This window comes from Microplitis mediator, chromosome 4 (genome assembly GCF_029852145.1).
Source record: "Microplitis mediator isolate UGA2020A chromosome 4, iyMicMedi2.1, whole genome shotgun sequence".
In the NCBI taxonomy this organism is placed as follows: domain Eukaryota; kingdom Metazoa; phylum Arthropoda; class Insecta; order Hymenoptera; family Braconidae; genus Microplitis; species Microplitis mediator.
This window is the reverse complement of record NC_079972.1, coordinates 12,907,678-12,921,075: the sequence shown is the minus strand read 5'-3', so window position 1 is coordinate 12,921,075 and position 13,398 is coordinate 12,907,678. Positions and strand designations below refer to the sequence as shown.

General features: G+C 31.5%; 1 protein-coding gene across 1 annotated transcript; it reads left to right on the top strand.

Moving 5' to 3' along the window:
- The first annotated feature begins 4,391 nt into the window (after positions 1 to 4,391).
- LOC130667133 (unconventional myosin-If-like) lies at positions 4,392 to 13,391 on the top strand. The gene is made up of 10 exons (XM_057468619.1): positions 4,392 to 4,517; positions 7,294 to 7,422; positions 7,731 to 7,820; positions 8,576 to 8,670; positions 8,766 to 8,943; positions 9,050 to 9,212; positions 9,422 to 9,547; positions 9,753 to 9,881; positions 9,969 to 10,333; positions 10,431 to 13,391. The coding sequence occupies exons 1-10, from the start codon at positions 4,515 to 4,517 to the stop codon at positions 12,852 to 12,854; spliced, it is 3,702 nt and encodes a 1,233-aa protein (XP_057324602.1). The 5' UTR covers positions 4,392 to 4,514; the 3' UTR covers positions 12,855 to 13,391.
- Positions 13,392 to 13,398: the final 7 nt, after the last annotated feature.

Genomic DNA, 13,398 nt, shown 5'->3' with positions numbered 1-13,398 from the left:
AATAAAATAAAATAAAAAATCAATGGAAAGAAAATACGAGAGACAGACGATGATCTCTTCAAGATGTTTATAAATAAATGAGATCTATTAATAATTAAAATAAATATCAGCGCACCTTGTAAAGATCATCTCTGTACAATCGAAATAAATTTGCACTTTTCCAAAACTTTATTCTCAGATGTTTTGTTATTTCCGAAAGTCTTTATAAATAAATATAACAACAAAACCCTCGACTGCGATTTTTTAATAATTTATTGTACGTTAAATAAAATTGTATATCAACTCTCATATTTTTTTTAAATCACTACATCTTATATTTATAAACTTCAAACGTAAAACATTATGGCCAATTAAATTACCATATAAATCGTGGGTGTCCTCAGTATCTATGTGATGTTAATTTATAAATAATAAATAAATCTTCAAATAAAATCCCCAAATTCAATGACTCAGCAAAAGTATTGAATATGGGCGTGAATTATCTATGACGATTACCGAAATCACAAGTTAAGATTATTTCCTATCTCTGCAGGAGGTCGATCGATTAATTATAGCTCACAATAATAAAAAGTTATCTGTAATCTACAACAATAAACTCCCCAATTAACTTTATACCCAAGTCATAAAAGCTTAAAAAGTAATAAAAGCTTCCCGCTGAGAAATTATTTGAAAAACGAAAACAACTGGATTGCTATCAGTATTTTGAAAAATCTTCCCTCGAAAATAAAAACTAAAAGCATTTTCCTGCCCATCAGCTCTTAATGACCGCATTAATCCTACGTCAGACTATAATTAGATATACCGGGAATCCTTTTATAGTTTTTTATATGTAGACCAAGGGGGCATCGACTGTCCAGCAGTTTTTAATCGATAGAGCACCTGACCCTTCAAGTATCTAGTTAGTAGTTTGTCTACATCCGACACTTGCGACTACTCAACAATTGTCTCTAGGTTCTAGTACCCAACCAAGTCTAGCTCTCAGTCTTCAGTGCCATCCTATCTGCCTTGTACCATCTGCATAATTAACTGATATACTGTATGTATATCATACATTCTATTCTTTTCATTTATTCTCATACTTGTAACTATGTATATTCTTATACTTTTTCGATGTCGTCATTGAGAACAACTGAGACAAGTCGGCATAGTTCTTGTAATAATTACATATGTATATTGTATATAAAAAAATTTGTGGCAATAAAATATGAGCCAGTTCAGTCAATCTTTGTGGGATAAAAATTTAATTTATTTTCGTTTGATGAAATTTTGGAGAAATATTTCTTTATCACAAAATCATAATCTACGTTTTCAAAATTTTTTAATTATAAAGGTGATATTTAGAAAACAATTTTATTAATTTTGATAACCATCAGGATTTATGACACTGGAAACAGCAAATATATGAAGATTTTTTTGTAAAAATAAAAAAAAAAAGGTAATTGTGCAAATGATCCTAAAGCTAGAAGACAATTAACAATTTTTGAATTTTTTTTCAACAAATTGATTACAAAAAAAAAAACTGAACGTATGCACTTGTAGAAAATAAAGAAACTACAGATGCAATTTTTTCAAATACTTTTTAGGTAGATTTTTCTAAAATCTAACTATTGTATTTGTCCTCATGGTCGATTTTTCAAGGAATTTCGTCATAAACTATCATAATTAGTTGAGTAGAGTTCAAAAATACCATCCGTTAAAAAATTTATATATGTATGTATATATATATATATATATATATATATATATATGGGATATAACGCAGTTTTGAGGACACGATTACGGCTACAATTCTTATCAGATCTTAATGAAATTTTTCACACTTATTCTATGGGCGATTATCACGGTTAAGTTCGAAGATGGGCAAAATCGGTTGATTAGTTTAGAAGTTATGGCTTTTTTAAATTTCCATGATTTTTTGAAAAAATCAATTTTTTTCCACATTCAAGTTCATATAATTTTAAAACTAATACCCATAGACAATTTCCGTAAAAAGTATCTGAAAGCTTGTCTAATAAGCTTTAATTTATGACCTTAGACTTTATATTTCGACCATTTCATCCTATAATTTGATGGCCTTGAAAATTTTAATGGAATCAAGAAATGTTGAAAATATGGGTTTCATTCCACATAACTTATGAATTTCCCATTATAATCCGGTTCCGTCAGTTGTATTTTATTGTGCACAAAATAACCTGTAAATTTCACAGCTATTTTATATTTTAAAAGTATTTCTTTTATTACTTATGCTCTTTCAATCGTACCTGTACGTCCTATAATTATAACTGATCTTTCCGTCGTAATAGTAATTACAATTATGATCTCATACTAATTAAAATTTCTATACTTTGTTTACGTGAAGGTTAGTTTACTACATTACCTATATAATGTTTTGTCAAATCAACTATCTAAAGTTCTCTATCGAAAATAGTCGTTATCTTTTTTTACACTCACTCTTAGAAAACGAGCCTAATTTCATATCATGACTATACACTAACACGTATCACAAGATATGTATGTATGAAACTTTTTATATAGATTAATTGGAAAATCTACCTTCCATTTCGGCTGCCGAATGGCCTTTTTTTTTTTTTATAATTTATCGTTTTGAAAAAAAATCATTAAACGTCGGCTGATTTCAGTATCATATTGTGCATAAGTATTTTTTATGAATTTTCAGGAAAACTTTGAAAATGTGATTTTTTTCAACATTCAAATAAAAAATTTTAAATAGAAGAATTTAAAAAAAAAAGTTCAAGATCTGTCAGTTCTTCGTTTTTTTATCCATAAAAAGGCGTAGCGATACTTGCGCGTAATTAGCAAAAAAAAAAATTCAATTCATAATAAGAACTTTCCAAAATTTTAGTATTCATGCTTAAAACTAATTTTTTTTCTAAATAAAAAGTCTGCAACTAATTTATGAAAAAAAAATTCGGACTCTTTCTATTCATAAAAATAAAAATAGCAAACTCCTGAATATTTTAAATAAAAAAAGAATTACATACCATTAGAAATAAATATGCACGTAATAATTTAAAAAACACCATCTTATTAATTTTCTCTATTAAAATTTAAATTGATATTTAAAAACATCAAAACTGTCAGTTATCTGCTGCTTTCACTGTCATTGTCACTCACTATAATTTACTTTTCCATACAAATCAAATTTATTACTGATTTATAAATATCGTCATATATTTAACACCTGGAAAAATATATCCACATATAAAAAATTAATTTACTCATTTTAAAAATACAAATATATATAAACAAACAAAATAATTAGCGAATTCAAAATGATCCTGAAGTTAGCAGACAATTAAAAATTTTTGAATTTTTGTTTTTCAACAAATCAATTGCAAAAAAATAAAATAAAAATATCCACATGTAGAAAATTAAAAAAACTACAGGTGGAATTTTTTAAATATTTTCTTTTTTTTTAAATTTATCATTTTTCAAAAACTCAAAAATTATTATACGTCGGCTAACTTCAGTATCATAATTCAAATGACCCTGAAGTTAGCAGACTATTACCAATTTTTGAATTTTTTTTCAACAATTTGATTTAAAAACAAAAAAAAAATGCACATGTAGAAAATTTAAAAAACTAAGTGCAATTTTTTTTTATAATTTATCATTTTTTAAAAAATCCAAAATAATTGGCTAATTTCAGTATCATGAATTTAAAAGTTAGTGAACTTGCCCTGCCAGGTAATAATTTATCATCCAAAGATGACAGAAATATATCGAGGTCATAATAGAGTTTATAAGGTCATACAGGTCACGTATAAATGAACAAGTATTCAAAGAAGTTTGAATTAAATAACTTCGTATAGTTGCGTGTATCTGCCTCCCAAGAGGGGGAAAGGATTTGGCGGGAATAAAAGAAGGCTGTGAGGTAGAGGTGGGAGCAGTAAGAGTAAAAAAAAAAGACAGTGGTATCAGCACGTCCCTGGCGTTCACTGTTTTATTCACTCGGTGACTCGGTACTCGGTGCTGGTTTCTCGTGTGCTTCAGTGCACTCGTGTGTCGTGTTGGTGTAAGCTCGTGCTACGGTAGCAAAGTTCGTCAGCGTCAGACCCAGACTGGCACTTTATTATCTAGTGTAGAGTGTATAGTAGTGTACACTCCATGTCTGAGTCATTTAACACGCGAGTCAGTGACTAGCTGAAGCTGACTAGTGTAGCTTAGGAGTTTGCTTCAGCTTGATTAGTCATTACTCTACTAAACTAATACAATTATTTAACTAAACCCATAAAAGTTGACTTTTAAACTCGTGTTCACTATTTTATAAATATTTAACCAACCAGCTATTGCATTTTTGACAGATCTTTCATACGCTATTTATTTTAATTATTTTACTTGATGATGTTTTGTCTCCTGTATCAGCATAACCAGGTCAAGCGGTTAAAGAGTTTTGTTTATTGGTGACGACATTTTTAATTATTTATGACTATTTAGTGATTTATTTTTCTTGGAATACTTTACTTGTTAAACGGATTTTTTATACTGCAATAATGGTGAGTAATTTTTATTTTTTATCTTTATTTTAACTTCAAATATTTTTTTATGAGTAAATGTAGTAGACATCAGAGTTTTAAAATTTTAAATAAATAAATTAATTTATTGAAACAATAAAATTTTTAAAAATTGGCGCACTAATTTTTCATTAATTTAAGCCGCATTTTTAAATTTTTATTCTACTTACATTTTATTTATTTAAAAATTTAAAAAATTTACACTTGTCATACATTCGCACCCATGAATTTTTTAGTGATCCTGGTTAGCAGACAACAATTTTCGAATTTTTTTTAAATAATTTGACTTTAAAAAATACACATGTAGAAAATTTAAAAAACTATCGGTGCAATTTTTTGAATTTATCGTTTTTAAAAAAATTCAATTATAAGAGGGCAGGTAATTTGAGTTTTTTAAAATATTTAAAATTATTTATGTAACACGAAATTGGAAATTCCGATTATGAGTGATATCAGTTTGAAGATTAGATTGTAAACAGGTTAGATATTCAATGTCCGGTTTTTTAGTAACAGGTACGACATGATATGACGGTACGATATTTATTTAAAATAAACAAGGAGTTTAAAAATATGAAATTAGCCAAGGCAAGTGGAAATGTGCAATAAAAATACTGATGGTAATTTATTAGAAACCTTACAAGTTGTCATGTTTACTGTTGATACAATCCCGCTTATGATTATGATGCTCGTCAATGCGAAACAAGTAAAACGAGAATGACAATGTAATGTCTCTTGGTTTTGTAACCGCTCTATTTACTCGACCGAATAATCAAGCTCATTACTGGCCCGGTTTGTTTAATAAATCAATAATATAACAACATTTTACAATCATCTACATTCAAATGCTACACTAATTTTTCATTTTGTTATTTAGGACACGACAAAAATATTTACAATGAGTTTTAAAAAGAAATCTTTTGTTTTGTAGTTTAAAATTCAATGCAGCTAAAATTCCAGATGATTCACCGTTAGCATCACCATTACTTTTATCTTATTTATTTTTTAAATAAATTTGTCTTCGACACTTTCAAATTTATTTAATACTATGAGTGTGAATGTAGCAGACATCAGACAAATTTAAAGCTACAAATAAATAGAGTAAATAATTAATGAAATGAAATTTTAAAAAACGCGCATTTAAAAAATATTATTTTGTAAATTATTTCCTCTATTTATTTATAATTTTAAATTTTTCTGTCTGCTACATTCACACTCGTTTAATACTTCGGTTTTAGTTTTACGTTTAAAAAATTATTGATTATTTTGTTGAACCATGAGTGTGAATTTAATGAGTGTAAATGTAGCAGACATACGACAATTTTTAAATTACATATAAAAAAATTAAATAATTACAATAATAAAATTTTTAAAAAATGCACGTACTGAATTTTCAATTCTCTAAGCATGCATTTTTTTATTTTTATTTTGTAAACATTTCAAAAGTTTAAAATTGTTAGATGCCCGCTAACTTTACTATCATGTGAATGTAGCAGACATGGACAAATTTTTAATTAAAAATAAACGAAGTAAATAAATAAAAATATAAAAATAAAAAAAATGCACATACTTATTTTTAAAATCTATACTCTCTAAACATGAATAAGTGAAATAAGTGAATATTCACTAATTCGGAGTGCCAATCGAACCACTAATTCTAAAAAGTGGTTCGATTTGCACTTTGAATTAGTAAATATTCACTTATTCATGTTTAGAGAGTAGATGTGAATTTTTTTAATTTTACTAGATTTTTATTTAATTCACTTATTTCAAAATTTTGAAAATTTACAATCGTCAGCTACTTCACACTCACGTTTAACTCGTAAAATTTAATCACTGATAACCAATTTATTTTTGTATAAATTGATGACAAATTATATATATACATATATAACAATAAAACCAATAATCGTAATTGGAAATAATCCATTAGCGATCCATCGATAATATGAAGGTTATTTTAAATCAATTAAAAATCATTTAAAGACACGATATCGTTAAGTAATTTTTTAAGTAATTACTTAAATTAAAAAAAAGTCATGAAGTTATGAAGAGGTCTTAGGAACAATAAGAATAATGATGACAAAGAAAATAATATTTATGGAATATATTCCCTTGAAAAATGAATCATCATAAAAAAACCGCCTTTCCTTATCTGTTTAGTTGGACACGTGAAGGCTAACTCGCGGAATCAAAACGCGTGTATCAAGCATTTAAATCAGTATGTGACAATGGATTCCTTTAATGTAACATCAAAGCTCATTAATTACCGTTATACATTCTCTGGTTAACATTTCCAACGACAGCAACTAAAAGAGTAGAGTCGTCTATAAATAAAACGGAAATGTCATTATTTTCTACTCAGCCAACATTTTATTTGACTACTATAGACTTTTATTTCCATTTCCATTTCCATTTCTTTCTCACTTTTGATCGGTCACAACAATACTTGACACGTAATCCGGACAACGTCCTGGATTCTTTGATGGCGAGTGAACATTTACAAAAGAAATAAAGAAAGAGAATTAAAAATAAAATAAAAACGTAAATATGAGTATGTAAAGAGCCCTCTGGTCGTTGCGCGGTCATGAGTTTCATGACCGGAAGCACTTCTCGAGCCTCGACACTCCCATTTAAATTGCCTCGGAACAAGAGCGAGAGTGATTGGTTCATTTTCTGCTAGAATTTAGAATTAAATTTCTCCATATGATATTATGCACTTGTACTAAATTACATAATCATAAAATATATTTTTTGTCAGGTCATTCATCATTGGCAGAGTCAAAATGTCAAAGTATCCGGGGTCGATGACATGGTGCTGCTTCCTAAGATCACTGAGGATGCGATCATGGATAATTTACGCAAGAGATATATGGATGACTATATATATGTATCCTTTCATTAACGAATTACTTGTACTCTTCCTTTTCTACTTACTCTATTCGCTCTATCCACCTTTTTTATCATCATCATTATTATTGTAGAGCCTGCATGCTAATTCAACATTCATAGGATAGGATTGAGTGTGAGAAACTCTCATCCTATAATTCTATATGATTTTTTTTACAACTCTCCTGACCTCGACGAAGCCTCTTGTGCCATTATATTACATCACACATACTTTATTGTCAATTATACACCACTGCACCTACATACTTAACACTTTCCTTAATGTTATGATAAAATTATAATAATTAGACCTGCATCGGCCCAGTCTTGGTGTCCATTAATCCATTCAAACAAATGCCGTACTTTGGCGAGAAAGAAGTTCAAATTTATCAGGGAGCTGTAAGTTATTTATCACTAAATGTATAGAGGAGGTAGGGGCAAAACGGTGTAGAGGGGGAATACCCAAAAAATCACTTTTGTAAATACGATTAAGCAGTCGAAAAATGTTAATGACTTTTGTTATGGTTGGGACCAAGATTTTTGATTTTATTTAAAAATAACAGTTAATAATTAATGGTTACAAATTTTGGAATTACAGTGGAAATGGTAGTCGTATAAAAAAATTCTTCAAATAAAAGTTGTAGGAAATTTTATTTTCTAGAGAAAATGTCTTTTATGATTTTTTTATACGATCAATATTTTCACCGTAATTCCAAAATTGAGATTCATAATGAACTATTAAAATTTTTTTTAATTATGAAAACCTTAATTTTGAAATTGCGGTTAAAATATTGATCGTATAAAAAAATCATAAGAAACATTTTCTTTAGAAAATAAAATTTCCTACAACTTTTGTAATATTAAAGATTTGAACCATTCATTTCGAAGTTAAGGCAAAAATCTTGTCCTTAGTTATGATAAAAAATTATGAAAAATTTTTACCCGCGAAAAATGAATTTTTTTTTAACTGCAGCTGAAAATTTTTCTATTCACTTTGAATATAAAAAAAAATAAAAGATTTACGTATTGAGTCCCCAAAAATTGGGTATTTTCTTAAGTGACCCGTTTTGTCCTCCCCTATATTCTATGAAACCAAAGTTAATAATTAATTCTTGGTATTTAAAATTATACGTAATTAATATTCTTCATAACAGGCACCGTATGAAAATCCACCGCATATATATGGACTGGCAGATGAAATGTACCGCAACATGTTGATAGATGTCGAGAGTCAATGCGTCATCATAAGGTTTGTGACGAGACCTCTCTTTATATCATTTTTTTCCACATTCTGTATTTCCTAGTAAATAATTTTTTGTTCTCATTGATTTAATCTTAACACAGTGGTGAGTCAGGCGCCGGGAAGACGGTAGCTGCTAAGTACATAATGGCTTATGTATCGAGGGTCAGCGGTGGCGGGGAACGTGTACAAAGAATTAAGGATATTATCTTGGAATCAAATCCACTTCTCGAGGCGTTTGGTAACGCCAAGACAATTAGAAATAACAACAGTAGTCGATTTGTAAGCTAAACCTCCACTGTTTATTTATTTTTTATTACCCGACTTAAAAAGTGTGAAAATGTCTGAGGAAAAATTAACTCAGGCTCGTGTTATTTATTTAAAATAGGGAAAATATGTTGAGATGCAATTTGGAGATGGCGGGCAGCCTATCGGAGGTAAAATATCAAACTTCCTGCTTGAGAAATCTCGAGTTGTCAAGCACAATGCCGGTGAGAGGAACTTCCATGTGTTTTATCAACTGACAGCTGGAGCAAATGAGCAGATGAAAAGTAAGTAGCATAAAGAGACACGATACGTGTGTTGATGCTCTGCTGCGTCTCTTTAAAGTTGTCGAGGCCACGAGCGAGGGGTTCTCATGTACTCTTTTTTTTATACCCTTGTCTCTGGTTGCTTTTACTCTGCTACACTCTTACCATTAGCAGTCTATATTTATATATATATATATATGTTCATAATACGAGCATGCTGTTTGTTGCAGCGGAATTCGGGTTGAGACACGAACTCGACGGCTGTGATTATTTAATGAGCTGGGATGGTAACGTCTGCCGTATGGGCGATCGTGGAAGCAGCGGCGATGCCAAAGATTTTCAGGAAACTTTGAAAGGTAGTCTGGTTTTATCATCAGTTAGATCTTTCCTACCAATTAATCTTATCGCAATTGATTAAAAATTTCATTCTATTGATTATAATTATCCTGACACCAAAATAAATGTTGATAAGCGCAGCTGCGCATTGATAATTGGCTGTGATTATTATACATTAACATAATTAGCTAAAGGACGAAGATTAATTAGCGTGAAATGTTTCAGCTCTAAGTGTTATGGACATCAAAGAGACCGAAGTATCAAATATATTACGACTTGTAGCCGGGATTCTTCATATAGGGAGAATTAAATTCAGAGAAAACGGAAATTATTCTCAAATTGCTGATCCTAGAGGCAAGAAATTTATTTTACATATCAAAAATTAATTTTTTTTTTATTTTTCGTATGAAAAAATATAATCTTGTGTATTGAATATTTTAGCGCTAAAATTACCGTCATATTTACTGGGCATATCAGCAGAACGACTGTCACATAAATTGATATCACGTGGATTTGAATCAAAATGGGGCAGTCAGTCTGAGAGTGTGGATGTAACTCTCAATGTCGCTCAAGCACTTTATACCCGCGATGCTTTAGCCAAGGACATATACGCTCGGCTCTTTGATTATCTTGTTAAGCGAGTGAATTCGGCAATGATGACAACTGGCGATGCATTTGAAATAGCAATCCTCGATATATATGGATTTGAAATATTTGAATCGAATGGCTTCGAACAATTTTGCATTAATTTTGTGAACGAAAAATTGCAGCAAATATTTATCGAGCTGACCTTGAAAGCCGAGCAGGTAAATTATCAAACTAATTAACCAAGATCTTAATTGTGAGTAATTACTATATATATGCCTGTTAATTAATTTGTTTTGCTTGTTGTTCTTCTAACAGGAGGAGTATGTAGCAGAAAATATAAAGTGGACACCGATAGACTACTTTAATAATGCGGTTGTTGTTGAGCTACTGGAAGGTAAACGACCTCCCGGTATTTTCCTAGTCCTTGACGACGTTTGTGCGACTCTTCATGGTGGTAGTGATGCCGCTGACGGAGACCTACAGAAGAAATTATCCGTCGTTGCCAGTAGTCACGCTCATTTCCAAGCTAACAGCGATGGTTTCGCAATTTTACATTACGCTGGCCAAGTTATTTACTCAGTTGATGGATTTTGTGACAAAAACCGGGACGTATTGTTTACTGATTTAATTGACCTGATGCGCAGTAGCACTAATAATTTAGTTCAATTATTGTACCCACCGGAAGAAGATTTAACAATGAATAGTAAGACTAAAACACTCAAGTCAAGACCAACCACAGCTGGTAGTAAAATTCGCAATCAAGCGAGTCGACTCGTTGCTCAGTTGATCAAGTGTACGCCTCACTACATCCGGTGTATTAAACCCAATGAGACTAAGAAGCCGCGTGATTGGGATTCGCTGAGAGTTAAACATCAAGTTGAGTACTTGGGATTGAAGGAAAATATACGAGTAAGAAGAGCTGGGTTCGCTTACAGACGTCCGTTTTCTAAATTTTTACACAGATATGCTATTCTGACCCCGCAAACTTGGCCATACTGGACAGGAGATGAGAAACGAGGTGTCCAGTGGATCATGTCAAGTATCCAAATCGACGGGACTCAATATCAACTGGGCAAAACAAAAGTATTTGTCAAAGCTCCAGAAAGTTTGTTCATGCTCGAAGAAGCTCGTGATCGTAAATACAATTATTACGCGCGCATAATTCAAAAATCATTTAAAAAATATTTCGCACGCAAACGACAGGATGCTGAAAAACAAGCGGCTACTGATTTATTGTACGGACACAAACAGCGAAGGCGCGCTAGTTTGGAGAGAAACTTTGTCGGCGATTATATTGGTTTAGATGGCAGACCAGGAATTACAAATCTCCTTGGACGTCGTGACAAAGTATTTTTCGCGGAAGTTGTTAAAAAATACGATCGACGTTTCAAGATGTGCCGTAGGGATTTAGTACTTACTGGTAATTGTTTATATTTAATTGGACGGGCAGAGAAAAATAAAAAAGATACAGGAGCACGAAGACAGCATCGTGTAAGTGAGGAAGTCATCAAAAGAAAGCTCACTTTCGAGCAAATAAGTCACGTTTCACTGAGCACATTGCAAGACGACTTTGTCATAATTCACGCGAAAGAAGACTACGCGAGTCTACTCCAGCTGATGTTCAAGACAGAATTTTTATCAGCATTTAGTAAAAAATATCTCGAACAATTGGGACATCCATTGAACATACGCTTCAGTAATAGTCTTGAATTTAAAGTTAAAAAAGAAGGCTGGGGTGGTGGGGGCACGCGTCAAGTTAAATTTTCAATGACCGGTTACGGCGATGAGGAGACGTTGAAAGCAAATGGAAAAATTTTAAATGTCATTATAGGACCCGGCATGCCGTCAACATCAAGACCATCGCGTTTGTCTGGCGCCAGAACAACTGGAGCACGTACTGGTACATTTAATAATAACAGCAGTAACAATTCGATTAATCAAAGCAATAGTAATGCTTATCGACCTACTGGCACTGCTGCCACTGCCGGAGCAGTGAGATCGGGTAATATTTACAATGCTGATAGAATAGAAACACGGCCAAGTAGACCGGCTATGCCGTCGCAGCCCAGACCAACTCCTCGTGTCTCACCAGCAGCAGTTGCCGCTGCCAATGCACCAGTTAATAATCCCGTTACTCAACCGGGCTTACGACCCACACTGCCTCCAAATCGACCAAATATCCGGCCTTCACCGCAGCATAATCACAACAACGGTAAAGTTCCGGCTCTATCAGCGACACTGGGTAAAATCCTGACGAATAATCCAACAGGTGGTCCACGAGTTGGTTTAATTCGAGCCCCGCCACCGCCTTCAGACCCCGCCCCGCCAAATCAGCCCATTATTTATCCAGGTTACAATCCAATTAATAATCAAAGACTGCCGAGTAATCAAGACAATAATAAAATAAGTAGTAATAATAATCATAGTGTTAATAATAATAATAACAATAATAATCGATTATCTGGAGGACATATCAATCAGTACGAGGATCCTAACCAGAGGCTAGCGGCGACTCTCCACAACGCTAATAGGAATAAATTACCACCGAGACCACCTCCAGTGTCAAGTCTTCCCAGAGTCAAAGCTCTGTACGACTACCAGCCTCAGGACCTGGACGAACTGGGCCTCAAAGAAGGCGACGTCGTTGAAGTTCTGATGGAACACGAGGGTGGCTGGTGGCACGGGAAATTAAAAGGAAAAACAGGATTATTTCCTTCGAATTATGTTGAGAAAATATAAATTTAAAATCACTAGGTATAATATTTTTTTGTTAAATGTTTATTATTATTAATTATTTAATAACTATTCCAAAGAGACGTTAAAAGCGTCACATATATGCGGGTACGTGCATAAGTATGTACATATAATAAATAAATGCATGTATATAATAAATAATAAAATAAAAATAACAATCGAGTTAATTGTTTGTCACATCACACCGTATATTTGCACCGGATAAAAGTTGATATACATAAGAATAAAACTTATATGTATGTATAAATATCATAATTACAATATAATAGAAAAAAAATTTTAATATAATTTAATATTTAAATTATCGGTTATCCATCGACGACAGAACACTAATTTTATGATAAATATTTTAATTGTTAATTAACAAATATCATATGTTAATAAATAATATGATACTCGCGAAGCTCAAGTCTATAATTATCAATTATTGCATTGTATTGCTGACGTCAATGAACATTTTATTATTATTATTATTATTAATATTAATATTATAATTATTAAATATATATCATCGTTCACTCAATCAATT

Coding starts and splice junctions, on each gene's coding strand:
- LOC130667133 (XM_057468619.1), top strand. Junction 8,944..9,049: donor ATAACAACAGTAGTCGATTT/GTAAGCTAAACC, acceptor TATTTAAAATAG/GGAAAATATGTTGAGATGCA. Junction 9,213..9,421: donor AGCAAATGAGCAGATGAAAA/GTAAGTAGCATA, acceptor TGTTTGTTGCAG/CGGAATTCGGGTTGAGACAC.